The following is a 26838-nucleotide window of genomic DNA, read 5'->3' on the forward strand; positions in this document are numbered from 1 at the left end:
TTCCCAGGGACAGTCACACCTATAGTTAATCTCGAAGAAGACAAAAAAAAAGGCTGTAACTGTTAGAAATAGAAGTTCGGAATAACAAAAGCAAACAGGTTCATAGATTTGAGGAGTATTTTCTGAAGACTTGATAAATTGACTAGAATGAGGGGGAGACTGGGACACACTGCATCTGTGGTTCAAGAATTCAATTGCCAGTGCAGGACCCAGAGGCAGACAGGACTGTTCTTTATTGACACCAATTGTTAAAACATTCCTCACAGAACTAAACAGTTAGGTTGGTCCAATGTGAAGTGTGTTCGAGTACTGTGTTCAGTTTTGTGCCCCTCGCTACAAGAAGGACATCGAGGTGCTTGAGCGGGTCCAAAGAAGGGCGACGAAGCTGGTGAGGGGCCTGGAGAGCAAGTCCTATGAGGAGCGGCTGAAGGAGCTGGGCTTGTTCAGCCTAGAGAAGAGGAGGCTCAGGGGTGACCTTATTGCTCTGTATAAGTACATTAAAGGAGGCTGTAGCGAGGTGGGGGTTGGCCTGTTCTCCCATGTGCCTGGTGACAGGACGAGGGGGAATGGGCTAAAGTTACACCAGGGGAGTTTTAGGTTAGATGTTAGGAAGAATTTCTTTACTGAAAGGGTTGTTAGGCACTGGAACGGGCTGTCCAGGGAGGTGGTGGAGTCACCATCCCTGGAAGTCTTCAAAAGACGTTTAGATGTAGAGCTTAGGGATATGGTTTAGTGGGTACTGTTAGTGTTAGGTCAGAGGTTGGACTCGATGATCTTGAGGTCTCTTCCAACCTAGAAATTCTGTGATTCTGTGATTCTGTGATTCTGTGAAAGGCTGAGAGAGCTGGGGATGTTCAGCCTGGTGAAGCGAATGCTCTGGGGGGACCTCATCACAGCCTTTCAATACTTCAAGAGTTCTTATAAAAAGGATGAAAAGGGACATTTTACTTGGGCAGATAATGGTAGGACAATGGGGGATGGTTTTAAACTGAAAGAAGGGAGACTTAGATTCGATGTTAGGTAGAAATTCTTCACGCAGAGGGTGGAGAAGCACAGGAACTGGTTGCCCAGAGAGGCTGTGGATGCCCCATCCCTGGAGGTGTTCAGGGTCAGTCTGGATGAGGCCCTGGCAAACCTGATCTAGTGGGTGGCATCCCTGCCTATGGCAGGGGGTTGCAACTAGATGGTCTTTAAGCTCCCTTCCAACCCACGCCATTCCATGATTCCATGATTCTAAGAGGCATTCTACAAGTAGCTGGCAGAAGTCATGCAATCGTCAGTGCTTGCTCTCGTAGGGGACTTCAACTTGCAGGAGCAGGCTGTCCCCATGGGCCTTAAGAAGAGCTGTTGAGGAGGAAGACTGACATGGATGATCAGGGAACTTTTGCTAAGTCTTTGAGGGAAAAAGCGTTAGCCTCCTGTGGAAGAAGGAACAGGGAACTCAGGGAGAGTACAAGGAGTTTGCTAGCATATGCAGAGAGAAAATCTGAAAGGCTAAAGGCCAGCATGAACTCAATCTGGCAGCTGTGGTGAAAGACAATAAAAAACATTTTCACAACAATACTAACAGTAAAAGCAGGACGAAGGAGAGTCTCCATCTTTTACTGGAACATGACTACGGAGGATAAGGAAAAGGCTGAGATTCTCAATGCTTTCTTTACATCTGTCTTCAGCAGTCAGACCAGTTATCCTCAGGTCTCAGCCTCAGGGTCTCAGGCTCCCAACCTGGAAATCTGGAACGGGGAGCAGAATAACCCCCCCACAGATCAGGTGGAAACAGTAAGAGACCTGCTGCTCTACCTGGACTGTCACAAGTCCATGGGGCCAGATGGGATCCACCCAAGGGTGCTGAGGGAGCTAGCAGATGTGATTGCTGAGCCACTTTCAATCATCTATCAGCGGTCCTGGTCAACTGGAAATGTTGCAGATGACTGGAGACTTGCAAATGTGACACCCATCGATAAGAAGGCTGGAAATGAGGAGACATTTCTGCTCAGCAAGAGCAGTCAGGCATTGGGATGGGTTTCCCAGGGAGGCAGTGGCATCACCGTCCCTGGGGGTGTTCAAGGAGAGGTTGGACGTGGTGCTTGGGGACACAGTTTGGTGGGTGACATTGGTGATGGGGTGATGGTTGGACCAGATGATCTTGGAGGGCTTTTCCAACCTTCATGATTCTAGGATTCTACAGGAAAGCTGAGGTGGGACTCTTTATCAGGACGTGTAACAATAGGACAAGGGGGAATGGCTTTAAACTAAAAGAGGGGAGATTTAGATTAGAAATTAGGAGGAAAATCTTTAATATGACAGCAGTGAGGCACTGGCACAGGTTTCCTAGAGATGCTGTGGATGCCCCATCCCTGGAGGTGTTCAAGGCCAGGCTGGATGGGGCTTTGAGCAACCTGATCTAGTGGGAGGTGGGCCTGCCCATAGCAGGGGGATTGGAACTAGATGATCTTCAAAGTCCTTTCCAACCCAAACCATTCTGATTTTATGATTCTAGGAGAATTGTGGCTCAACTTGAAATGAAGCACGCAGAGACCAGTCCAGTCCAACTCAAACAGTTTATTAGCAAAGACTACAAAGCATTATAATGAATCACCACTCTTGACAGTGTGAGGAATGTGTTAACAATTCGTGTCCATAAAGAACAATTCTGTTTGAATCCTGTCTGCCTCTGGGTCCTGCACTGGCAATTTAATTCTTGAACCACAGATGCAGTGTGTCCCAGTCTCCCCCTCATTCTAGTCAATTTATCACGTCTTCAGAAAACACTCCCTAAATTTATGAACCTGTTTGCTTTTGTTATTCCGGACTTCTATTTCTAACAGTTACAGCCTTTTTTTTTGTCTTCTTCGAGATTAACTTAACACTGCTATAGATGTGTCTGTGAATGGCTGGGGAAGAATGTTTTAATTACTCGTGAAGCGTCAAATAAGAAAGCTGTTTGTGTTTGATGTCTGGGAGTTTCAGAACAACTGATAACAACTAGTGACTGTTATGGGATACTATGAGGATCCTTGGTATCTGGCCAGGGGGGGCCAAGAGATTAAGAGGAAGAAAAAAGAAGCTGAAGGACGGTTGGGAGACAAGACCTGCAGAGAGTGTACAGAGAGTGTTCCATAAACTTGGAATAGTGCCGAGTAAGTACAAAGGTGAGAGGAAGACTACGAGCCTTCAGCATGAAAGACCCCTAGAGACCCCCAGAGGAGACTGATGCGCATGCTCCAGTAGGAGGAACTGGACCCCGGAAGCTAATTATAATAATCTATTTTTTTAGAAGTAGTAATGAATATGTATTAGTCTAGGTGCATAAAAATCAGCTGCTTGATGTAACTTGTGTGTGTCCTGGTGGAGCGGAGACTCCAGGTGCACCCAGCACTGTTTGCTTACCTCTATTCCTTTATATTCTTTTAATAAATCCTATTTTTTTATTTAATCCTAATTTGAATCCTGAGCCATTTATAACAACAGTTCTTCAGGCAGAACTCTCCCTCTGTGCTGGTGCAGGCAGAGCCACTTCCATGTTCTCCAGACCCTTTTTGTTCAGTTGCCATCTGTCCGTCTTGACAGCACAAACGCTAAGCTCACGCACTGCTGACAGCTGCTGGGGAAGCTGCAAAGCTGTCGAATTCTCTACGTTGGTTATAAAGGGCTTTTACCCAACACAGAAGTGCTTGGCAAAAGGAATTGGGGTGGCTAGGTGCTGGAGGGAACTTTGCCAGGCCCAGGCTCATGAATAGGAATGGCTCATGGAAGTGGGGGTACATCTTAACCTAGGACATATACCTAATAACCACAGAGTTAAAATCACTGTCTAAATCCGCATAGGCTGCTGTGTTAATTGCTTTAATGGCATCAGAAAGAGAACAGCACCTGAGTACTAAGTTTATGAATGCAAACAATAATCCCAAAAAACAAAACAGCCAAGTTCCCCACAAATGTTCACCTGCTCGCAGACCCCGCTGTCCTTTCTGCAAGTGTGACAAGTATTGCTTCAGGGAAACTGTTCTTTTGCCAGAGTCCATTCTTTTCCCATAGCAGCTGATAAAAGTGGTACTTGCTAATGCTGCCTTTGCTCTTCATCTGGCACTTGGTCTTGATCTTGGCGGTATGACTGCTTGCTACCGGAATATTTTTCTAGTTTGCTTTAAGACAAAGCTGAGGTAAATATTTATGGCAAGAAAGGAAGAGGACTTTGACTTTATCACACAGCAAGGGAATCGCTGAGCAGCAGCATGAGAAGCACTCCTTAGTTTGCCCAACGATGCAGCAATTACATTTAGTTTTATTGACATGGTTTAAGTCATAATCATTACAAGAAGATTTTGTGGTTATCCTCGTATTATGTTCTTCTAAAATGCAAAGCACTTGCAGTTTTTCCTTCATACCAACTTACCCTAACATTTCTCCAGTTCAGCGAGTGCATCCCTTTTTGAAACTGTGTGCCATGAAGCAGGGATTTCTCCTTTGCCATGAAATTTCCCATTGTAGCATTGTTCTAGCTGTGTCCTGAAAGAAGACACAAACCATTTCCAGTATGCTTGCATGGATGGATCAGGAAGAATGCTCCAAGTGGAATAGGGAGGTCCTGCATCCTGGTATTTCTTGTAGGGGATCCATCTGTCTTCACCAATCCTGAATATGCAGTCACTTGAAACAAGGCTAGAACAAATATCAATGACTAGGTTGTCTGTTTTATGCCATCTGCATCCTTTAAAAACTTGTGGACGATGGAAGACAACCCGGTGGTCTCCGTCATGGTTTGGCATAGTGTTAGTGCAAACAGCCCCACAAAATGGACACCGCTCCTGGCACCCGGCAAACTGCTCAGCCAGTATTGTGTGAGGCTGCCTTTCAAAGGAGCTCATACGAGCTTCTTCAAACTCTTTCCTAAGATCATCAATAACGGGAGACAGTGCTTCTGTCATGGCATTATTCAGGAACTCTACGTCTGTTATCTCCTGATGTTCAATGCCCTTCAGGTCACTCCTGGGCAAGCTTAGCACATCTCCGAGTACTCTGCAGAATTCATCCAGCCAAAGAGAGATTTGATCCTTTCTGTCTTTTCTGTCTTTGACAACCGTGGTTGATGCAAAAACTGCTGACTGAATGTTTTCAGAGTAACGAGAGAGGGAGTCTCTTAAAAACATCTCTAGCCTTCTGTTCTTATCTAAACAGTATGTCTCAACTTTTGTCTTAATGTAATTATTTAAGAAGTCTCCTGGGGCATTAAGATAATACATGAAAGTTTCAAATTTTTCTTCTTCTGCTAGGTATTTCAGCATGTAATATTCCAGAGTGGATCTATTGCCTCCGAAATCTGGAATTTTATCCTTCACGTCTCGAGCTATGTCAAGAGCTGTCTTCTCATAGATGGCATGTCGGAGAGCTGGGGCAATCTTGCTGCACAGGAAATCAGCAAATGTTGTGATACAAGAGGCTCCTTGGCAGGAAATCTGGAAACATTTGAAGAAGTCTTCTCTCTTGCTCTCCAGGTAGACGACTGGATCATTTGCTTTCCTGAATGCTGCATGCATGTCTTTAAACCTTTCTGCTGCCATTCTGCACAGGTACAGTGATAATTCCATTCTGTAATCTTTATTAAAACTGTAATTTGCAGTGGTAGGGACAGAGTTCATACCTTCCTTCACTTCATTTAGTATTTCATGAATAAAAGTTCGACTGTAATCCATTTTGTCCTTTTCCTTCTTCTCAATGTTTGCCTTCACACGCATTATGATGCTCTCTGTAATGCGTTGCATGCTGTTCTCATCTGCATCGTCCAAACTTTTAGAAAAGCCAAAAAAACTTTTCTTCCTAGACACGTGTTTCTCTTTGTCAACACAAAAGACAGTCTTTTGGGAAAACATTCTGATTCGTATATCTACCTTGGGCTCCTTAAAGTGATCTAGAAGCACATCTTCTATGTCCACATCAATGTCCACCTGTTCCAGAGGGGGAGCAGCAGAGGACACTTCAGTAACCCACTGTATCCAGAGGGAATTGAAGTGGTTTCTCAGTTCACTTTCACCTAATTTCTGGCCTTTTAGAGACAGGGCCAACTCTCTGCTCTTTCTCAGGAGCTCGTTTTCATATTCAGACTTCCTCTCATCCATTTTACTCTGGCTCTTCTTTACTTCTAGAAGTTTCTCACACTTCCTTCGCGTTTCAACAAGAAGGGACTCTCTCAGTTCTTTCAGCTTCAGTTCTGTGCTGCATTTCCACTGGATCAGTATTTCACGGTCTTTGTCTTCACTGAAGAATGTTTCCATGTTCTTGGTGATGGCATCACTTCTCTCTTGCACCAGTTTTTCAAGGTGTTCCGTGGTGACCTTACCCAACTCCCCGTTCCGCACCTTGTTTTCCAGTTTCATTTGCAAGTCTAAGGCGTGACTTCTCAGCTGCCAGGTCCACTGACTAAATGCAGTTTCCAGTTTCTTGTAGGCAGCAATCTCCACTGAATTCTTGAAGCTGAAAACAAAGTTTTCATTCAGCAGGGCATTCCACAGGTCACTAATACGAACTTTCAAGCTGGAGAGCCTCAAAACGCTGCTGTGCGATTCCTTCTTGGCAGCTTGGAGAATTTTGCTCTTTAGTTCCTGGACGTTCTGGCTGTAGGTGGGGTTGGGCGGTGCCATCGGTGGGTTTCCTTCCCACAGGTGAGCAAAGTAATGAATGTGGGTGTTCACGTCAAAGCGGATGACGTCGCTGAAGCAGGTGATGTCACAGAATTCCTGCTGGGCCGCGGTCACGGTCATTTCATCCAGCTTTTCCTGCAGACGTCTTTGTCCTTCCATGTTCTGTTCCTTTGCAGTTATTTCACCCACGTTTTGGTGCACAAAGAGGCAGCCTGGGGAAATATTAACTTGCTTCATCCTCAGGAAAGCCTGCACAGCAATCTGAAGGACGTCTTGCATTTCTGAAGGATTTTCTCCAAAGATGTTGATCAGAGTCATGTTGCCGATGCCAATGACAAAGGTGGCCAGCTCATTGTCATGGTTAAGTGACTGCTTATTGGCCATCTCTATGGCACGAAGTCCTTCTGTGTCAACAACGAGCATGTAATCAAAGTTCAAATCCTGTTGGAGCTTCTCATCCACTTTAATGAGCTGCATAAACGCTCCCCGGGTGCACCTCCCTGAGCTGACGTTAAACTGGAGACCAAACATGGCATTCAGCAGGGTTGACTTCCCTGTGCTCTGGATGCCAAGCACGGAAAGCACAAATAGTCGCTTGTCCCCTAGCTTCTCAATTAACCTGTCAAAGATGGCTCCAATCCATTGCAGTGGTACGTAAGAAGCATCACCATCCATCAGCTCAATGGGATACCCTAAAACCATCAGATTGGCAGCAATTTCAGGTAGTTTGACATACCATTTTTCTTTGGAGTTTGTTGATTCCAGTGCCTCATAAATCTGCCCCACCTCTCTCAAAATATGCTCAAGGCCAATGGACGAATCATTGATTTCATCAGAAAGGGCATCTAATTTCTTCATCAATTGAGTTTTCAGGTCGCTTTTTCCATTGCTTTTCTTTAATGCCAGGATTTGAGACCATAACTGATGATACTCTCTCTTCAGCTTCTCAAGGTGATCAGAGGAGATGTCCTCCATGAAGATCTTCATCCACTGCAGAAAGAATTTCTTGGTATTGTCTGGCTGTGACTGGAGAAAGCCAAGGACTGTTTTCATCAGCTGATTGAGGGGAAACGCTTTGCCTAGTTGCTTTCTTCGTATTGCTGACTTCTCCAATTCAATTTGGCTCCGATGATGCTCTATGCTCTTGTTCCTCTTTTCCTGCAAGCGAGTGAGTTCTTTGTCCTTTTTACACCACAGGTACCACAGTTTTCCCTGAAGAGACAGTAGCTGTGATTTGATCTCAGTCAACTTCTCCTTCTTCAACAGATTCACCAGTTTGATTGCCAATTCTTTGGCTGTCACGCACGCTTCTGCATCTTCATCGACTAAGAAGCCGTGCTGGCGAGCTGTGCTCAGGCATGCATTGAGGCTAACAAGCGTGCTCGACCCTTCCACTAGGTCTCGGATGGTTTTTGTCAGCTCACCCACTAATTCTGCTTCATTTCTGTTCTTGATCCCTATTCTTACGTTTTGGCCAGATCGACCAGCTGCAATGCTCTCTTTCTCAGTGAAAAGGCAAACCAAAGGCCTCTGAGACTGCCACAGATCATGTAAAATTCTCCTGCCTTTCTTCTCGTTGCTCTGATCAGACTCAGAAACAAGAACCACATTCACGGCAGAGATCTCCTGTAAAAACTGCAGCTGGGGTTCGTGATCCCTTGCATCTCCGTGCAGGTTACAGAAAGCAACAGGGCCGTTAAAGCTGTCGTCATCACCACCACGAGGAAGGTACCAGGAGATCTCCACAACACCTTTCATCAGGAAGCAGTCTTTGGTGCTGCCTTTGCAATGGCGGTGGAAAAAAGTGTCGTGTTTTCTCATGCTCAGCAGGGCATTCAGGAGCTGAGACTTGGAAGAGGAAGGAGAGCTGCCGATGCGGAGGAAGGACACGATGGGCATCTCTGCCTGATAAATGAGTTTGTTTTTGTGACTGCTAGTCCTCGTCTGCTCTCCCGATCCCTCCGTCCATTTCCAGCTCTTCTTGATTTGGCTGAGGGACCAGAGAGGGAACTCTATCTGTGAAGTGCCTGGGTTTGGTACCAGGAGGGGTAGTGCAAACTGGCAGAAAGCGAGCTTGGATGAAAGGTACTGTCTCATGAAATCATCAGCACAATGAAAAATTGCCATCTGGAGGTCCATGGGGTGCACATGACTCTCCCTGCTTGCAGATTCAGGGGCTCCTTTGTCCAAGTCACTGAGAAAGTCATCAAAGGAATCAGAGGGCTCGTGCTCCTCCGCTGAGGTGTTTGGTGTGGGAACAACTCCTGGCTTACTCGCCTCCTTGCAAGTCAGGTACCTCACCCGATAATCCACGGTCAGGAGCCTTTGCAGGAAGTAAAATGGTAGCTCGCTGTCCTTGCTGGGCTGGCTGTTGTGTACAGATGTCTGGTGTATTATGTGGAAATCTTCTGTGCCCATTTTTCTTGGATAGTACCTTTCCAGCCCGAGGCGCTTAAGTAAGTTGAGGAACTCCGGGCTTGCAGCGGCTTGATTTGCTTTGGATTTGCTGCTGTCTGATTTAGGTTTGCACTGACTTGGAGGCTGCATGCCTTGAAAAGCATCTTCCAGGTCTTTCATTATACTGTCTTTGTTCAGGTTGCCAGATGTGTCCTCCACTTGCCCATCGATGAAGGATTGCAAATCTCTTTCCAGCATCTCCCAGTCTTTGAATGATATGTGCTTTTTGAGGAGAGCTTTCATCTCTGTGGACCATGTGTTTTTCATCTTTTCTTTCATGAAAACTAAGCGGTCATTCTTCTTCTCAGGGGTCACCTTTGTGTTTTTGGATGTTATGGTGAGCCCCGTCAGCAGCAGGAAGGCCTGAGCTCTGTAAACATCCTGTTCCTTCAGGCTCTGATACTCGTTATGTGCCATGCGCATTTCCTGTATCATGAAATTAATTTCTGGACACCCAAGGAGGTACTGAAAAGTGCTGCTTTCTACTTGGTATCCCGTGCTGGTTGTAACTAAGAGCACTAAGAGTTCTATGTCTTCCTGTGCCCTTTGCTGCAGAGACTGGAGCAAGGAAGAAACAGACTGGCTTATAGTGAAGGTGGCTTTGATCTTTGCCTCATGAATGGCAGATGCAGAAGTTGCCGGTGCATAGGTGACTTCCTGGATGTACTCCTTCATCTGCTGCAGGGTTGTATTGAGATCTTCAAGACTGGAAATACTGGGAGTTTGGGGAAGTGTGTGCTCCTTCTGGAAGACCCATTGCATAATGAAGGAAGCCCTGGGGAAGTCCCTGACAGAGTAGATGTGAGGATCCAGCAGGCACTGCAGCAGAGATTTGATGTAGGTGGTGTTTTCCGGAGAAGACTTCTGGCAAAAAGAAACAGTGTTCACCAGGAACTCCTGCAATGCTTTGTCTGACAGACATATGTTGATCCAGACACTGTGATTCTTTGTTCTCTTATTCAGACCCTGTTGAAAATCTAGCAACATGAGCAGTTTCTTTTCATCCACTGTCCCCTCCCAGGTCTTCACTTGCTCCAGGAAAGCTCTGGCCTCTTCTACGACACTGGCCAGTTCCTCTCCAAAGATCACACCGGTGCTGTGATTTGTTAGCGCTCCGTAGACACTCCTGAGGCCGCTGCCCATTTGATGGGAGGCTTTAAAATCGCTGCTGTGGTTGGACACGATTATGTCCCACACTGGGATCAGCTGAAAGCCCCGGTCGATCACACACCAGGTTGTGTTATTGGCCACAAGCCCGCATTTCCACTCGGGAAGGGAATCTGTCTCTGCTGGGCCCCCTGTTTTGGTCACATAGAGCTGAACTGCTGTGTGGGTGCTGCTTCTGTCTCTTCCCTGAAATGATGCCTGTGAGATGGAGTTTGAAGCATCCCCCTTCACTCCCCACTTGGTACCGAAGCCGCTGAAGCTAGCCCCGACGTAGCTGTTCAGTGCTTCAGATGTTTGTTGCTTCATCTCATCCCATTGCTCTGCCCTGAAACCTTCGGCAGATGCTTTCCACCAGAATATTCCCCCAAAGTGGATGGGTCCCTGGTTCACGTGGGACCCAAACCTGCTGAAGAAGCTGGCGCACCTGCTCTTCAGTAGGTGGAACCTGTCTGCCTCCTGGGTGATGCTCAGAAGCTGTTCGATGTCTTGCAGCTCTCGCAGGGCTGCGTCTGAGAGGCGAAGCTGGTCCTTTTGGAAGTAGTAGGAGGCCACAGGGATGTATTGGTACTTGGTGGTGCAAATGTACGCCTGCTCTGAGTGTGACCAACGGGAGTCCTCTGACTGTGAGGACTTGCTGGAATCTACACCTGTTTCAACACTGAACCCCCAGAACCCAGCTTTGGCAGAAGTGCTGATGCTGAACCCCAGCTGCTCCATGGACTTGGTGAAAGTGGCTTCTGCTGCAGAGGAGGAGAACTCCTTCCTCTCAAGCAGCGACCCTTGCACTGGACCAGTGAGCATGAAGCCATCAGGGACCCTGATGAGTTGCTCTCGCTTTGCCAGCACATCCTCCAGGCTCTTGGTTTGGTAAATCCCCTGCAGAGCCAGGCCTCCTGATGCCCGCCTCAGGACCTCCTCATCAGAGACGTTCTCCCTCTTCCCCATGGACTTCTCCTGCTGCTCCAGTTGCTTCTGGATGCTCACCAGCTCATCCAGCAATGCCTTCTCTGGAGGTGCCCAGTACTCCTTGGGAATGTCCATGGCTTGCCATAGGGCCTCCTCTTTCTGTCTTATCATTTCCTTGCTGTGGCTGCCGCTCTTCTGCATTTCTTCCAGTTCCTGTAGGATTGACTTGGCTGCTTCTTGTCTCTGCTTCATCCACTCCAAGCGCTGCTTCTGTACTTCATCAACAGCTCTTTTGTTGTCTGTGATTCCTAGGAGCCTTTGGAGTGCCTTGGTCTCCCAAGGGTACCGTACTTCGCACTCCAGTTTAAGGTAGTCTTCATATTGCAGATGTTTCAAAGCATCTCTTGACTTAACACCCAATATCTCTGACAGTTTTGGGAGCCAGTATTCTTCGTCAAGTCCTTCCTTCTCAAATGCTTCTGCCAGCAATTGCTTAGCAAGTTGTGCCTTTTCCCCAGCATCTGCTCTCTCCTCCTGTGACTCCATGGCTGTGGAAGGGGAAAAGAGACTTTTGTTACATTAGGTGAGAGGAGGCCACCACCCCTTCAAAGAGGCCTCTCCATAGTTCCTGGCTCAGGGATTTCTTCTACCCTGCTGCTGGAACCCAGCCTCGGGCACCCCCGAGATAGGCAGACACAGACCGACAGAGTACCATGGGGTCCATCCCTCAGGAGCTAACTGCTCCAACCTGGCTTCCCCACGGGCAGCAGCTCCTGCCAGGTCACCTGCTCCTGCGTGGGCTCCTCTCCACGGGCTACAGGTCCAGCCTGGAATCTGCTCCGGCAGGGGTCTTCCACAGGCGGCAGCCTCCATCGGTGCAGGGCCACCTGCTCCACCGTGGTCTCCTCCACGGGCTGCAGCGTGGAACCCTGCTCCACCGTGGTAGTCCATGGGCTGCAGGGGGACATCCTGCTTCACCATGGTCCTCATCACAGGCCGCAGGGGACTTCTGCTCCAGCGCCTGGAGCACCTCTCCCCCTCCTTCTGCACTGACCTTGGCGCCTGCAAGGCTTTTCCTCACTTCTCTCACTCTCTCAGCTGCTGTGTGGTGCAGTGTTTTTTTCCCTGTCTTAAATAAGCTCTCACAGAGACGCAAAAAGTGATGGGTGAGACCAGTCCTGGCAGCTGTAGTGGGTTTACGTGGCAAGGTTTTGGTAGCAGGGGGCCATAGGGGTGTTTTCTGTGAGAAGGATCTAGAAGCTTCCCCAAGTTTGGTAAGGGCCCCACTGCTGACCAGAGCTGAGCCAATAAGCGATGTTGTTTTGCACCTCTGTGAGAGCATATTTAAGACAGGGAAAAAAACGCTGTGCCATAAAGCAGCTGAGAGAGTGAGAGGAGTGAGGAAAATCACAGAATCACAGAACTGTAGGGGATGGAAGGGACCTCGAAAGACCATCGGGTCCAACCCCCCTGCCAAAGCAGGTTCCTCAGAGCAGGCTGCCCAGATAGGCGTCCAGACAGGCCTTGAATATCTCCAGAGAAGGAGACTCCACAACCTCCCTAGGCAGCCTGTTCCAATGCTCCGTCACCGCCACTGTGAAGAAGTTCTTTCGCATGTCAGTGCAGAACTGCCTGGGCTCTAACTTGCAGCCATTGACCCTTGGCCTATCCCCACAAACCACTGAGAAGAGGTTGGCTACATCCTATTGTCCCCCACCCCTCTGATATATACACTGAGGAGATCCCCTCTCAGTCTCCTCTTCTCCAGGCTGAACAGACCCAGGTCTCTCAGCTTTTCTTCATAGGGAAGATGTTCCAGGCCCCGTATCATCTTTGTGGCCCTCCGCTGGACTCTTTCCAGGAGATCCCTGTCCTTTCTGTACCAGGAAGCCCAGAACTGGACACAGTACTCCAGGTGAGGCCTGACCAGGGCAGAGTAGAGGGGGAGGATCACCTCCCTTGACCTGCTGGCCACGCTCCCCTTAATGCACACCAGGATCCCATTTGCCTTCTTGGACACCAGGGCACAGTGCTGGCTCATGGTCAACCTGTCGTGCACCAGGACCCCCAGGTCCTTCTCCTCAGAGCTCCTCTCCAGCAGGTTGTCCCCCAGCCTGTACTGATACATGTGGTTGTTCCTTCCCAGGTGCAGGCCCCAAAACTGGCTCTTATTAAATCTCATATGGCTTCTTCCTGCCCATCTGTCCAGCCAGTCCAGGTCTCACTGAATGGCAGCACAGCCTTCTGGCGTGTCAGCCACTCCTCCCAGCTTTGTGTCATCGGTGTACTTGCTGAGGGCAGACAATATTCCCTCATCAAGGTCGTCGATGAAGATGTTGAACAAGACCGGACCCAGCACCGACCCCTGGGGAACACCGCTAGTCACAGGCCTCCAGCCAGACTCTGCTCCCCCGATCACCACCCTCTTTAGCCTTGCTAAAGTCAAGGTAGATGACATCCACCGCTCTCCCCCCACCTACCCAGCTGGTGATGACATCAAGGCAACGAGGTTGGTCGAGGATGACTTCCCCTCGATGAATCCATGCTGACTACTCCTCATAGCCTTCTTCTCTTCCAATTGCTTGGAGATGGCATCTAGAAAAAGCTGCTCCAATACCTTTCCAGGGACAGAGGTGAGACTGACTGGCCTGTAGTTTCCCAAATCCTCCTTCCTGCCCTTCTTAAAGACCAGAGTGACATTGGCTGTCCTCTAGTCTTCAGACACCTCACCCATTCTCCAGGACCTTTCAAAGATGATAAAGAGTGGTTTGGTGATCACAACTGCCAGCTCCCTTAGCACACATGGATGCATCCCATTGGGACCCATGGATTTGTGTGCGTTGAGCCCACTCAGACACTCCTGAACCACTCCCATGTCCACCAGGGGGGAGCCCTCCATTTCCCAGATCTATTTGTCCTATTGTCAGGGGTGAGGAGTCCGGGGGGAGTGTCCTTGGAGCAAAGACTGAAGCAAAGAAAGCATTCAGTATCTCTGCCTTCTCAGCGTCTCCTGTGACCAGGACACCCCCTCATTCAGCAAGGGACCCACATTATCCTTAGTCCTCCTCTTGCTGTTTACATACTTGAAAAAAAACCTCTTATTATCCTTTATCTCTTTTACAAGCCTCATCTCTAGGTGGACTTTAGCCTTCCTCGTTGCGTCCCTGCAGGCCCTGACAACACATTGTGTTGGGTCTGTCTGAGCTGGAGTCACCTTTTCCCTGCAGCAGCCCGCACAGCGCTGTGCTCTGCACTCGTAGCTGGAACAGCACTGATATCACTCCAGTGTTGTGTCTATTGCTGCGTAGTGCTGGCACAGCATCAGGACTCCTTCCAAGCCCCCAAGAGCCAGCAGGCTGGGGGTGGGCAAGTGATGGGGAGGGGACATTGCAGGGGCAGCTGACCTAAACCAACCAAAGGGATATTCCATAACACCTGATGTCACACTCAGCAATAAAAGGGGGGGCTCTCGTGGGGGAGGGGGCTGTTCCTCCTGAACAACCACTACGCGTTTTAAGGCCCTGCTTCCCAGGACGTGGCCGAACACCGCTCGTTGATGGGAAGTAGAGAATAATTTGGTTTTTCTCTCTCTCTGTGCTTCCGCGCGGACTGATTGCTTCTTTTGTTTCTGTTTTTCCTCCCCATTCCCTTTCCCTTTAATTAAACCTTTCTCATCTCAAACCTCGAGTTCTCTGTGTTGTATTTTCTCCCCCTTCCTCTTTGAGGAGAGGGGGAGTGAGAGAGCAGTTGTGGTGGAGCTCGGCTGCCCACCTGAGTAAGACCACCACAGTCCTTTTTGGCGCCCAACGTGGGGCTCGAGGGTTGAGATAACGATAGCATTGATTGAAGTATTTACAACTAACATATTGATAGTCATAATGCTTGGTTTTCTGGTAATACTTTTCTGTGTGGATATGTTGTATGTAGCCCACTCTCTGTTTTCTTTTTTTCTTTACATCCGATTGGAGAAAGTGTTGAAGTCTGTGCTTGTTTTTTTTTATCATGTTGTGCTGTCACATACTGGCCTTCAGTTTTGTTTGGTATTCAGGCCCGGCCTTGTTATCCTCATGGTCTCCTGGAGATTATCTTATTGAAAATATTAAGAATTACAGCGCCTTCTTTTTTGCCCCTAGCAGTCAATCAGTGAATAATATCGGGTGTGGTGCCTTCTCCTTTTCTCCCTGTGGGCTAATTACAGCAGCCTTTCAGTATCTTGGATACCCTCGGTCATATATTATCCTCCTCTTACTAGGTCTAGTGTTTGTCTTCTTCCCCAAGGTAAAGCAATTTATTAAGAATATTATCACAGAATCACAGAATCACAGAATCACAGAATTTCTAGGTTGGAAGAGACCTCAAGATCATCAAGTCCAACCTCTGACCTAACACTAACAGTACCCACTAAACCATATCCCTAAGCTCTACATCTAAACGTCTTTTGAAGACTTCCAGGGATGGTGACTCCACCACCTCCCTGGGCAGCCCGTTCCAGTGCCTAACAACCCTTTCAGTAAAGAAATTCTTCCTAACATCTAACCTAAAACTCCCCTGGCGTAACTTTAGCCCATTCCCCCTCGTCCTGTCACCAGGCACATGGGAGAACAGGCCAACCCCCACCTCGCTACAGCCTCCTTTAATGTACTTATACAGAGCAATAAGGTCACCCCTGAGCCTCCTCTTCTCTAGGCTGAACAAGCCCAGCTCCTTCAGCCGCTCCTCATAGGACTTGCTCTCCAGGCCCCTCACCAGCTTCGTCGCCCTGAACACCAGCTTCGTCCCCCTGTCGGTCCTTATCCAAGGACCTGTCCCCAGACAAAGTAGTTGTGGGTGGCAAGGTGTGTGGGGGTATTTGGGCAGGTACCTATCATGGTTTTCTCCTCCAATGGTTCTAAATTTCACCCCTGAACAAGTACAAAATCCAAGAAAACTGGTAGAATGTTTGAAAGATGTATGTCCTGACCCTGGCAATCCTAGAGAACTCCACCAGCTTGCTGCACTCTGCTGGGGTCTGGCTTACGCCTATCAGATGTCAATTAACATTGCCCAGCACCCTCAATGGGATAGGGAGGTTCCTGAATTTGATGATGAGACAGCACACACTGTGACCACCCCAGAGGACTGACCATCTATGGTATCAGTCGCCCCTGTAGTAAAGACAAAACAGTGGAAACGGAGATCAGGTCGTTTAGTAAGGGAAGAAGCTCCTCCTACGGATGAGGGAGAAGAGGAAAAGGCAGGCAGCTCTAAAGCAGCGTCATCACGGCAATATCACGAAGAAGAGACTGAAATCATAGATGAATCAGAAACTACTCGGTCTCTATCTTTGAGTGAGCTGCGAGAAATACGAAAAGACTTCAGTCGCCATCCAGGTGAGCACATCCTCAGTTGGCTGCTTCGATGCTGGGATAGTGGGGCCAATACCCAACAGCTAGAAGGCAATGAAGCCAAGCAGCTGTCATCCCTTTCTAGAGAAAGGCTCATTGATAGAGTAATTGGAAGAGAGGCACAAGTTATCAGCCTCTGGAGGCGAATCCTAACAGCTGTGAAAGAAAGGTATCCCCACAAAGAGGATATTGTATACCAAGTAAGCAAATGGACCACTATGGATAAGGGCCTCCAGCAGCTGCAGGAATTAGCTGTGCTGGAGATGCGCTATAGCGGTTTAAACAACGCCCAGGTACCTAAAGACCCTGATGAAGTTCAATGCACAACGTCCATGTGGCGGAAGTTTGTACGGGCTGCACCCCCAACACATGCCAGCACACTGGCAGTAATGGGTTGGGAGGAGGGGATGGGGCCAACTGTGGACAACGTGTCCAATCAACTTCATAAATATGAAGAAAATCTCTCTGCCCCAGTACGGGGCTGCATTTCAGCTGTGGAGAGACTGTCCCAACGGCTAGATGAACACATAGCTTTGTCCTCACCTAGACGGAAAAATCTTTCGGCCATCAAGCACCAGCAGTCCCCGGCTCAAACAAGGGAGAATCCGGGACGCACACCGCGAGGTACCTTGTGGTTTTATTTACGTGACCACGGGGAAGATATGAGGAAGTGGGACGGTGAACCGACCTCGGCCCTAGCTGCTCGGGTATGTGAGCTACGGAAAGATACAGCAGCAACAAAGAGGGCCCCTAGGAGGATTGTTGCCCCAGTTTCTGTTGGACAGTCCCCCAGAGGCAGTAGAAGGGATAGTATTACTCCTGACCCTGATGAAAAGACTTCTGCTTCACATTTGGAAGAATTAATTGATAGATACTCAGACCAGGACTAGTGGGGCCCTGCCTCTGGCCAGGTAGAGGAGAGGGACAACCGGATTTACTGGATTGTGTGGATTCGATGGCCTGGCACACCAGAACCGCAAAAATATAAAGCTTTAGTGGACACAGGCGCACAGTGTACCTTAATGCCATCAGGCCACCAAGGGGCAGAACCCACCTCTATCTCTGGAGTGACGGGGGGATCCCAAGAGCTAACCATATTGGAAGCTGAAGTGAGTCTCACTGGGAATGAGTGGCAAAAGCACCCCATCATGACTGGCCCAGAAGCTCCGTGCATCCTCGGCATAGACTACCTCAGGAAAGGGTACTTCAAGGATCCAAAAGGGTACCTACCGGTGGGCTTTTGGCATAGCTGCCTTGAGCACAGAGACGATTAAGCAGCTGTCTATCCTGCCTGGTCTCTCACAAGACCCTTCTGCTGTAGGATTGCTGAGGACTGAAGAACAGCAAGTGCCAATTGCGACTACAACTGTGCACCGGCGGCAATATCGCACCAACCCAGACTCCCTGACTCCTATCCATGAGTTAGTTCACCATCTGGAGAGCCAAGGAGTGATCAGCAAGACTCATTCACCTTTTAACAGTCCTATATGGCCAGTGCGAAAGTCCAATGGTGAGTGGAGGCTAACAGTGGACTATCGGGGCCTGAATGAAGTCACACCACCACTAAGTGCAACAGTGCCAGACATGCTAGAACTCCAGTACGAACTAGAGTCAAAGGCAGCCAAGTGGTATGCTACAATCGATATTGCTAATGCATTTTTCTCTGTCCCTCTAGCAGCAGCATGCAGGCCACAATTTGCTTTCACTTGGAGGGGCATTCAGTATACTTGGAATCGACTGCCCCAGGGGTGGAAACACAGCCCTACCATTAGCCATGGACTGATCCAGATGACACTGCAACAGGGGAACGCTCCTGAACACCTGCAGTACATCGATGATATCATCGTATGGAGTAACACAGCAGAAGAAGTTTTTGGGAAAGGGAAGAAAATAATTCAAATTCTCCTGAAAGCTGGCTTTGCCATTAAACAGAATAAGGTCAAGGGACCTGCACAGGAAATCCAGTTCTTGGGGGTAAAATGGCAGGATGCACGTCGCCACATTCCAACGGATGTGATCAACAAAATAACAGTTATGTCTCCACCAACTAGCAAAAAAGAAACACAAGCTTTCCAAGGCCTCGTGGGATTCTGGAGAATGCATGTGCCCGGCTATAGTCAGCTTGTGAGTCCTCTATCTCGAGTGACTCAAAAGAGGAACACTTTCGAGTGGGGCCCCAAGCAACAACAGGCCTTTGAACAACTCAAACAAGAAATAGCTCGTGCAGTAGCCCTTGGGCCTGTCCGTACCGGACCAGCTGTGCAAAACATACTGTACACTGAAGCTGGGGAGCATGGGCTCACCTGGAACCTCTGGCACAAGACCCCAGGAGAAACTCGAGGCCGATCTCTGGGGTTCTGGAGCCGGGGCTATCGAGGATCAGAAGCCAATTACACCCCAACTGAAAAGGAAATATTAACAGCATATGAGGGGATTCGAGCCGCTTCAGAAGTTGTTGGTACAGAAGCACAACTTCTCTTGGCCCCACGGCTACCTGTGTTACATTGGATGTTCAAAGGGAAAAAACCCACTACACACCATGCAACCGACACTATGTGGAGTAAATGGGTAGCGTTAATTACACAGCGGGCTTGAACGGGGAATGCCAACCACCTGGGAATCCTGGAAGAGATTATGAACTGGCCGGGGGGCAGGGATTTTGGAGTACCGACAGAAGAGGTAACTTGTGCTGAAGAGGCACCACCATACAATGAGTTTCCAGAAGACAGAAAGCAGAAGACAGAAATGCGTTGTTTACTGACGGATCCTGCCGTGTGGTAGGGAGCCATCGGGAGTGGAAAGCTGCTGTGTGGAGTCCCACATGACAAGTTGTGGAGGCCATGGAAGGGGAAGGCAAGTCGAGTCAGGATGCAGAAGTGAAAGCTCTACAACTGGTCCTAAAAATTGCTAAAAGAGAAAACTGGCCGGTACTGTATCTCTACACTGACTCATGGATGGTGGCAAATGCTCTGTGGGGGTGGCTGCAACAATGGAAACAGAACAACTGGCAGCGCAGAGGTAAACCTATCTGGGCTGCTACCCTGTGGCAAGATATTGCTGCCCGGGTAGAAAACCTGGCTGTAAAGGTACGTCATGTAGATGCTCACATGCCTAAGAATCGTGCTACTGAAGAACATCAGAACAACGAAGAAGTAGATCGAGCTTCAAAAATTGAAATACCTCAGGTGGACCTGGACTGGGGACGTAAGGGTGAGCTCTTTGTAGCTCGATGGGCCCATGAAACATCAGGACATCTGGGGAGGGATGCCACTTACAGACGGGCTTGTGATCGAGGGGTGGACCTGACCATTGAGGCCATCACACAGGTTACCCAGGAGTGTGAGACTTGTGCTGCAATCAAGCAAGCCATGAGGGTAAAGTCTCCCTGGAACAGGGGGAGATGGCTAGGGTTTCAATATGGTGAGGCCTGGCAAATTGACTATATCAGACCACTCCCAAAAACTCGCCAAGGCAAACGGTACATACTCACCATGGTAGAAGCAACTACTGGGTGGCTGGAAACATATCCAGTAAACCATGCCACGGCCTGAAGCACTACCTTGGGCCTGGAAAGACAAGTGTTGTGGCGACATGGTACACCAGAAAGAATTGAGTCCGACAATGGGAGTCACTTCTGAAACAATTTGATCACTTTCTGGGCCAAGAGACATGGCATTGAATGGGTGTGTCACATCCCTTATCACCCACAAGCCTCTGGGAAGGTTGAGAGGTACAATGGACTGTTAAAAACTATGTTGCGAGCATTGGGTGCTGGGACGTGGAAACACTGGGATATAAATCTACCAGAGGCCACTTGGCTAGTTAACAAGAGGGGGTCTGACAGCCGTCCTGGTCCTGCTGAAACAAAACCCCTACACACTGTGGGAGAAGCTGAAGTCCCTGTAGTGCATGTGGGAAAGTGGATGGGGAAGGCAGTGTGGGTCGCCCCTGCCATGGGAAAAGGCAAACCCACTCATGGGATTGTCTTTGCCCAAGGACCAGGGTCTACCTGGTGGGTCATGCAAAAGAATGGGGATATCAAGTGTGTGCCTCAAGGAGATTTAACACTGGGAGAAAATTAATCTGTCATCCAAGTTATGTGTTGTAGGAGGACACTGCAGAACCAATGACAGGTCAACTTTGCAAGGAACTGGGCAAGTGCAACAGTGATGTGAGCTAAGCTGGTGCTGGTGTCAAGAAAACCTTCGCCTGCCCTGAGTGACCACTTTGACAGATGAAGCTGAAACCATCAACAGTTTTTATGAGCATTTTGGGAAAAGACCTATAGAATAAAGAGAAGTACAGACATAAAAATGCTTCAATGGACAGAAAACAATGGTGATGAGAACTTCTATATACTAAACCGCACCTGATTGTGACACAAATGTTATGGAATAAGGGGTGGAAGTTGTGTTGGGTCTGTCTGAGCTGGAGTCACCTTTTCCCTGCAGCAGCCTGCACAGTGCTGTGCTCTGCACTCGTAGCTGGAACAGCACTGATATCACTCCAGTGTTGTGTCTATTGCTGCGTAGTGCTGGCACAGCATCAGGACTCCTTCCAAGCCCCCAAGAGCCAGCAGGCTGGGGGTGGGCAAGTGATGGGGAGGGGACATTGCCGGGGCAGCTGACCTAAACCAACCAAAGGGATATTCCATAACACCTGATGTCACACTCAGCAATAAAAGGGGGGGCTCTCGTGGGGGAGGGGGCTGTTCCTCCTGAACAACCACTACGTGTTTTGAGGCCCTGCTTCCCAGGACGTGGCCGAACACCGCTCGTTGATGGGAAGTAGAGAATAATTTGGTTTTTCTCTCTCTCTGTGCTTCCGCGCGGACTGATTGCTTCTTTTGTTTCTGTTTTTCCTCCCCATTCCCTTTCCCTTTAATTAAACCTTTCTCATCTCAAACCTCGAGTTCTCTGTGTTGTATTTTCTCCCCCTTCCTCTTTGAGGAGAGGGGGAGTGAGAGAGCGGTTGTGGTGGAGCTCGGCTGCCCACCTGAGTAAAACCACCACACACATCTATACTCCTCCCAAGAGGACAGGCCCTTTTTCCACATTTCACAGACCTTCCTCTTCCTTTTATTCTTATTGATGAACTCCTTGCTCATCCACACGGGCTTCCTGCCCCCCTTCCCCGATTTCCTATTCCTCGGGATGCACTGACCCTGAGCATGGAAGAAGTGCTGCTTAAATGTAGCCGAGCTCTCACAAGCACCCTTGCCTTCTAGCAACCTATCCCATGAGATACTCCCAAGCAGGTCCCAGAAGAGGTCAAAGTTGGCTCTTCGGAAGTCCAGGGTAGCAATCCTGCTTTTAGCTTTACTTCCTTTGCCTAGTTCCATCTGGAACTCCACCATCTCATGGTCACTGCATCCCAAGCTGCCCCCAACCTTCACATCGCTAACAAGGCCATCCCTGTTGCTAAGAACGAGGTCCAGGAGCACCCTCTGCCTCGTCGGCTCCTCTACCACCTGCATCAGAAAATTGTCCTCAACACTTTGTAGGAACCCTTTGGACTGCTTGTGCCTGGCCGAGTCGCTTACCCAGCAGATGTCTGGGTAACTGAAGTTCCCCATGAGGACCAGCGCTTGTGATCGTGAGGCTACTAGCAGCTGCTCGTAGAAGGCCTCATCGACTTCCTCCTCCTGATCTGGAGACCTGTAGTAGACCCCCGCAACCGTGTCTCCCATACCAGCCCACCCCTTAATTCTCACCCACAATCTCTCCACTTGTCCCTCACTCTCCCCCAGCTGGAGCTGGGTACACTCTAATTGCTCCCTTACATAAAGGGCAGCCCAACCCCCTCGCTTCCCCAGCCTGCCTTTCCTAAAGAGGACATAGCCCTCCATGACTGCGTTCCAGTCATGCGAGCTGTCCCACCACGTCTCAGTGATCGTACCGAGATCGTGGCCTCTCGACCGAACACAGATCTCGAGCTCATCCTGCTTGTTTCCCATGCTCCGTGCATTGGTGTACAGGCACTTTAGGGAAGCAGCAGGTGCAGTTACCCCTGGGGGGATGCAAGAAGAAGATACTGGACAGGGGATCGGGAACGCTACCTTCTCTGAGGAGCCCTCAGACAATCCTATGGGAGAGCTGAGAAGTTTTTCCCTGTCTTCAACAGTGACAGCAGTGATGACTTCCCCCAGCCCTTCTCTGTCACCTTTAGCTCCCCTCCCTTCCCCCATCAAACCTAGTTTAAAGCCCTGGTAATCAGCCCAGAGAGCTTGCTCCCCAACACACTTGCGCCCCACTTGGTGTCTGTCCATAGCCCACATACCCAACCTCTCAAAGGACGGCCCAAGATCAAAATACCCAAATCCCTAGTCCAGACACCACCCCGCCAGCCAATCATTTACCTGTAAAAGCCTTGCAGGTGCCAAGGTCAGTGAAGAAGGAGGGGGAGAGGTGCTCCAGGCGCCGGAGCAGAAGTCCCCTGAGGCCTGTGGTGAGGCCCATGGTGAAGCAGGATGTCCCCCTGCAGCCCATGGACTACCACGGTGGAGCAGGGTTCCACGCTGCAGCCCGTGGAGGAGACCACGGTGGAGCAGGTGGCCCTGCACCGACGGAGGCTGCTGCCTGTGGAAGACCCCTGCCGGAGCAGATTCCGGGCCGGACCTGTAGCCCGTGGAGAGGAGCCCACGCAGGAGCAGGTGACCTGGCAGGAGCTGCTGCCCATGGGGGAGCCAGGTTGGAGCAGTTTGCTCCTGAGGGATGGACCCCGTGGTACGGACCCATATCTGGAGCAGTTCTGGAAGAGCTGCTGCCTGTGGGCAGCCCACGCCGGATCAGTTCATCAAGGACTGCATCCCGTGGGAGGGACCCCACAGCACAGGGGACGAGAGTGACTGAGAAGGAGCGGCAGAGAAGTGCTGTAGGCTGACCATAACCCCCATTCCCACTGTTCCTCTGAACCGCAGGGGGGGAGGAAGTGGAAGAGGGTGGATGGGGGGGAAGGTGCTTTTGGTTTCTTTCCTTTGTTTCTCACTTCTTTAGTTTGTTAGTAATAAGCAATAAACCTTACTGTCTCCCTATGCTGTGTCTGTTTTCCCCTCACAAATAATTACTGTGTGATCTTCTTGTCCTTATCTCAACCTTTGAGCCTTTTTCATTGTATTTTCTCCCCATTCCTCTTTGAGGAGGGGGAGTGAGACAGTGGCTGTGGTGGAGCTCAGCTGCCCACTCGAGCAGAACAACCACAATGATCTATAATATGTCTTCCATCTCAAACCATTTTAGAATCATAGAATCATAGAATATCCTGAGTTGGAAGGGACCCTTAAGGATCATCAAGTCCAACTCTTGTCACTGCACAGGTCTACCCAAAAGTTCAGACCATGTGACTAAGTGCACAGTCCAAACTCTTCTTAAATTCAGTCAGGCTCGGCGCAGTGACCACTTCCCTGGGGAGCCTGTTCCAGTGTGCAACCACCCTCTCTGTGAAGAACCCCCTCCTGATGTCAAGCCTAAACTTCCCCTGCCTCAGCTTAACCCCGTTCCCGCGGGTCCTGTCACTGGTGTTAATGGAGAAAAGGTCTCCTGCCTCTCGACACCCCCTTACGAGGAAGTTGTAGACTGCGATGAGGTCTCCCCTCAGCCTCCTCTTCTCCAGGCTGAACAGGCCCAGTGCTCTCAGCCGTTCCTCGTACGTCTTCCCCTCCAGGCCTTTCACCATCTTCGTAGCCCTCCTCCGGACACTCTCCAACAGTTTCATGTCCTTTTTATACTGTGGTGCCCAGAACTGCACACAGTACTCAAGGTGAGGCCGCACCAGCGCAGAGTAGAGCGGGACAATCACCTCCCTCGACCTACTAGCGATGCCGTGCTTGATGCACCCCAGGACACGGTTGGCCCTCCTGGCTGCCAGGGCACACTGCTGGCTCATATTCAACTTGTTGTCTACCACAACCCCCAGATCCCTCTCTTCTAGGCTGCTCTCCAGCGTCTCATCGCCCAGTCTGTACGTGCAGCCAGGGTTTCCCCGTCCCAGGTGCAGGACCCGGCACTTGCTCTTATTGAACTTCATGCGGTTGGCGATCGCCCAGCTCTCCAACCTATCCAGATCCCTCTGCAAGGCCTTTCCACCCTCATCCGAGTCCACAACTCCTCCAAGTTTGGTGTCATCAGCAAACTTGCTCAAAATACCTTCTATTCCTACATCCAGATCGTTTATAAAAATATTGAAAAGTACCGGCCCTAAAATGGAGCCTTGAGGGACCCCACTGGTGACCGCCCGCCAGCCTGACGCAGCCCCATTCACCATAACCCTTTGGGCCCTGCCCGTTAGCCAATTGCTCACCCATCGTATGATGTTTTTATTTAGCTGTATGGTGGACATTTTGTCCAGTAGGATCCTATGGGAAACTGTGTCAAAAGCCTTGCTGAAGTCCAAAAAAATCACATCAGCTGGTTTCCCTTGGTCCACCATATGGGTGATCTTATCATAAAAGGAAATCAGGTTAGTTAGGCAGGACCTACCCTTCACAAACCCATGCTGGCTGGGACCAATGATTGCTTTGTCCCCCAGGTGCGCCTCAATAAGTTCGAGAACCATCTTCTCCATGATTTTACCAGGCACTGACGTGAGACTGACAGGCCTGTAATTGCTAGGGTCTTCTTTCTGACCCTTCTTGAAAATCGGCACAACATTTGCCAGCTTCCAGTCTACCGGGACCTCTCCAGACTCCCAGGATCGTTGAAAAATAATTGAGAGAGGTTCCGCGATGACGTCCGCCAGCTCTTTCAGCACCCGGGGATGAATCCCATCCGGACCCATGGACTTGTAGGGATCCAGGTGGAGTAGCAAATCCCGCACACGTTCAGGGTCGGTTGGGAGTTTGTCATCCCCACCGTCCCGGTCCTCCAGCTCAGGGCACCCTGGGTCCCGAAGCCCATCATCGGCATTGAAGACAGAGGCAAAGAAGGCGTTAAGCGTCTCTGCTTTGCCTATGTCATTGTCTGTGAGGAGACCTTCCCTATCAAGGAGCGGCCCTATGTATTCTTTAGTTCTCCTTTTTCCATTCACATATCTAAAAAAACCCTTTTTATTTTCTCTCACAGACACAGCCAGCTTCAACTCTAGGTGTGCTTTAGCCACACGAATTTTCTTCCTACAAACATGAACAGCATCCCTGTATTCTTTCCATGTCACCTGGCCCTCCTTCCAGTAGCGAAACACTCTCTGTTTCCGCCTAATCTCCATAAGAATGTTCCTGGTCAGCCACGCCGGCCTCCTGCCGCGCCTGCCTGACTTGCGATATTTAGGAATTGCCTGATCTTGTGCTTCTAGGAGGCATCGCTTAAAGAATGACCAGCACTGGTGGACATCGAGGCCTTCAAGAGCAGCTTCCCAGGGGACCTTGCTGACTAGTTCCCCGAGCAGCCTGAAGTCCGCCTTCCCCATATCTAGGGATGAGGTTTTGGTGGCACTTTTCCTTCTGTCAACCACTTTTGAACTCAACCACTTCATGGTCACTATGACCGAGGCGGCCACCAATCACCACATCTGCCACCAGACCCTCTCTGTTTTCTAGCAACAGGTCTAGGAGGGCACCTTTCCTAGTTGGCTCCGTTAGCACCTGCACCAAGAAGTTATCATCTAGGTGCTTCATGAACCTCCTGGACTTGCTCGTGTCAGCCGTGTGGCACTCCCAGTTAACGTCTGGCAAGTTGAAGTCCCCCATAAGGACAAGGGGAGTTAATCTCGAGGCCTCTCTTAGTTCTGTAAAGAATAATTTATCGGCGCTATCGTCCTGGCCAGGCGGTCTGTAATAGACTCCCACAACGACATCCCCTTTATTCGTTCGTCCCTTGATCCTTACCCAGAGGCTCTCAACTTTGCCATCGCCAACCTGAAGTTCCACACAGTCCAGCCCCTGCTTCACATACATCACCACCCCACCACCTCGCCTACCCTGCCTGTCCCTCCTGAAGAGCCTGTAACCATCTATCGCAACACCCCAGTCACAGGACTCATCCCACCAGGTTTCGCTTATGCCGATGATGTCATAGTTGCGGGACTGGGCCAGTACTTCTAGCTCATCCATTTTATTCCTCATACTGCGTGCGTTCGTGTAGAAGCACTTCAGGTGCATCTCCTTACACTCAGCACCTTGTGGATCTAACCGAAGGACCTCACTGGCACACAGCCCCTCTGATTCTAGCGTACCATCCCTTAGGTCTTCACCGGCGCGCCTGGTTTTAGCCCCTTCCCCCTTCGACTCTAGTTTAAAGCCCTATCTATCAGCCCTGCCAACTCCTGACCCAAGATCCTTACCCCTCTCCGAG

General features: G+C 49.6%; 1 protein-coding gene across 3 annotated transcripts in view; it reads right to left on the reverse strand.

Moving 5' to 3' along the window:
- Positions 1 to 2542: 2542 nt before the first annotated feature.
- The window catches only part of LOC137855000 (interferon-induced very large GTPase 1-like), a 37328-nt gene continuing 13032 nt past the window's right edge, over positions 2543 to 26838 (reverse strand). For all 3 annotated transcript variants that reach the window (XM_068679065.1, XM_068679068.1, XM_068679067.1), the window contains one exon: positions 2543 to 11716. In XM_068679065.1, coding sequence (XP_068535166.1) covers positions 4398 to 11714 — 7317 coding nt within the window. In that variant the 5' untranslated portion in view covers positions 11715 to 11716 and the 3' untranslated portion in view covers positions 2543 to 4397. The remainder of the gene's footprint in view (positions 11717 to 26838) is intronic.

The sequence above is a fragment of the Anas acuta genome, chromosome 3 (assembly GCF_963932015.1).
Source record: "Anas acuta chromosome 3, bAnaAcu1.1, whole genome shotgun sequence".
Taxonomy (NCBI): Eukaryota; Metazoa; Chordata; class Aves; order Anseriformes; family Anatidae; genus Anas; species Anas acuta.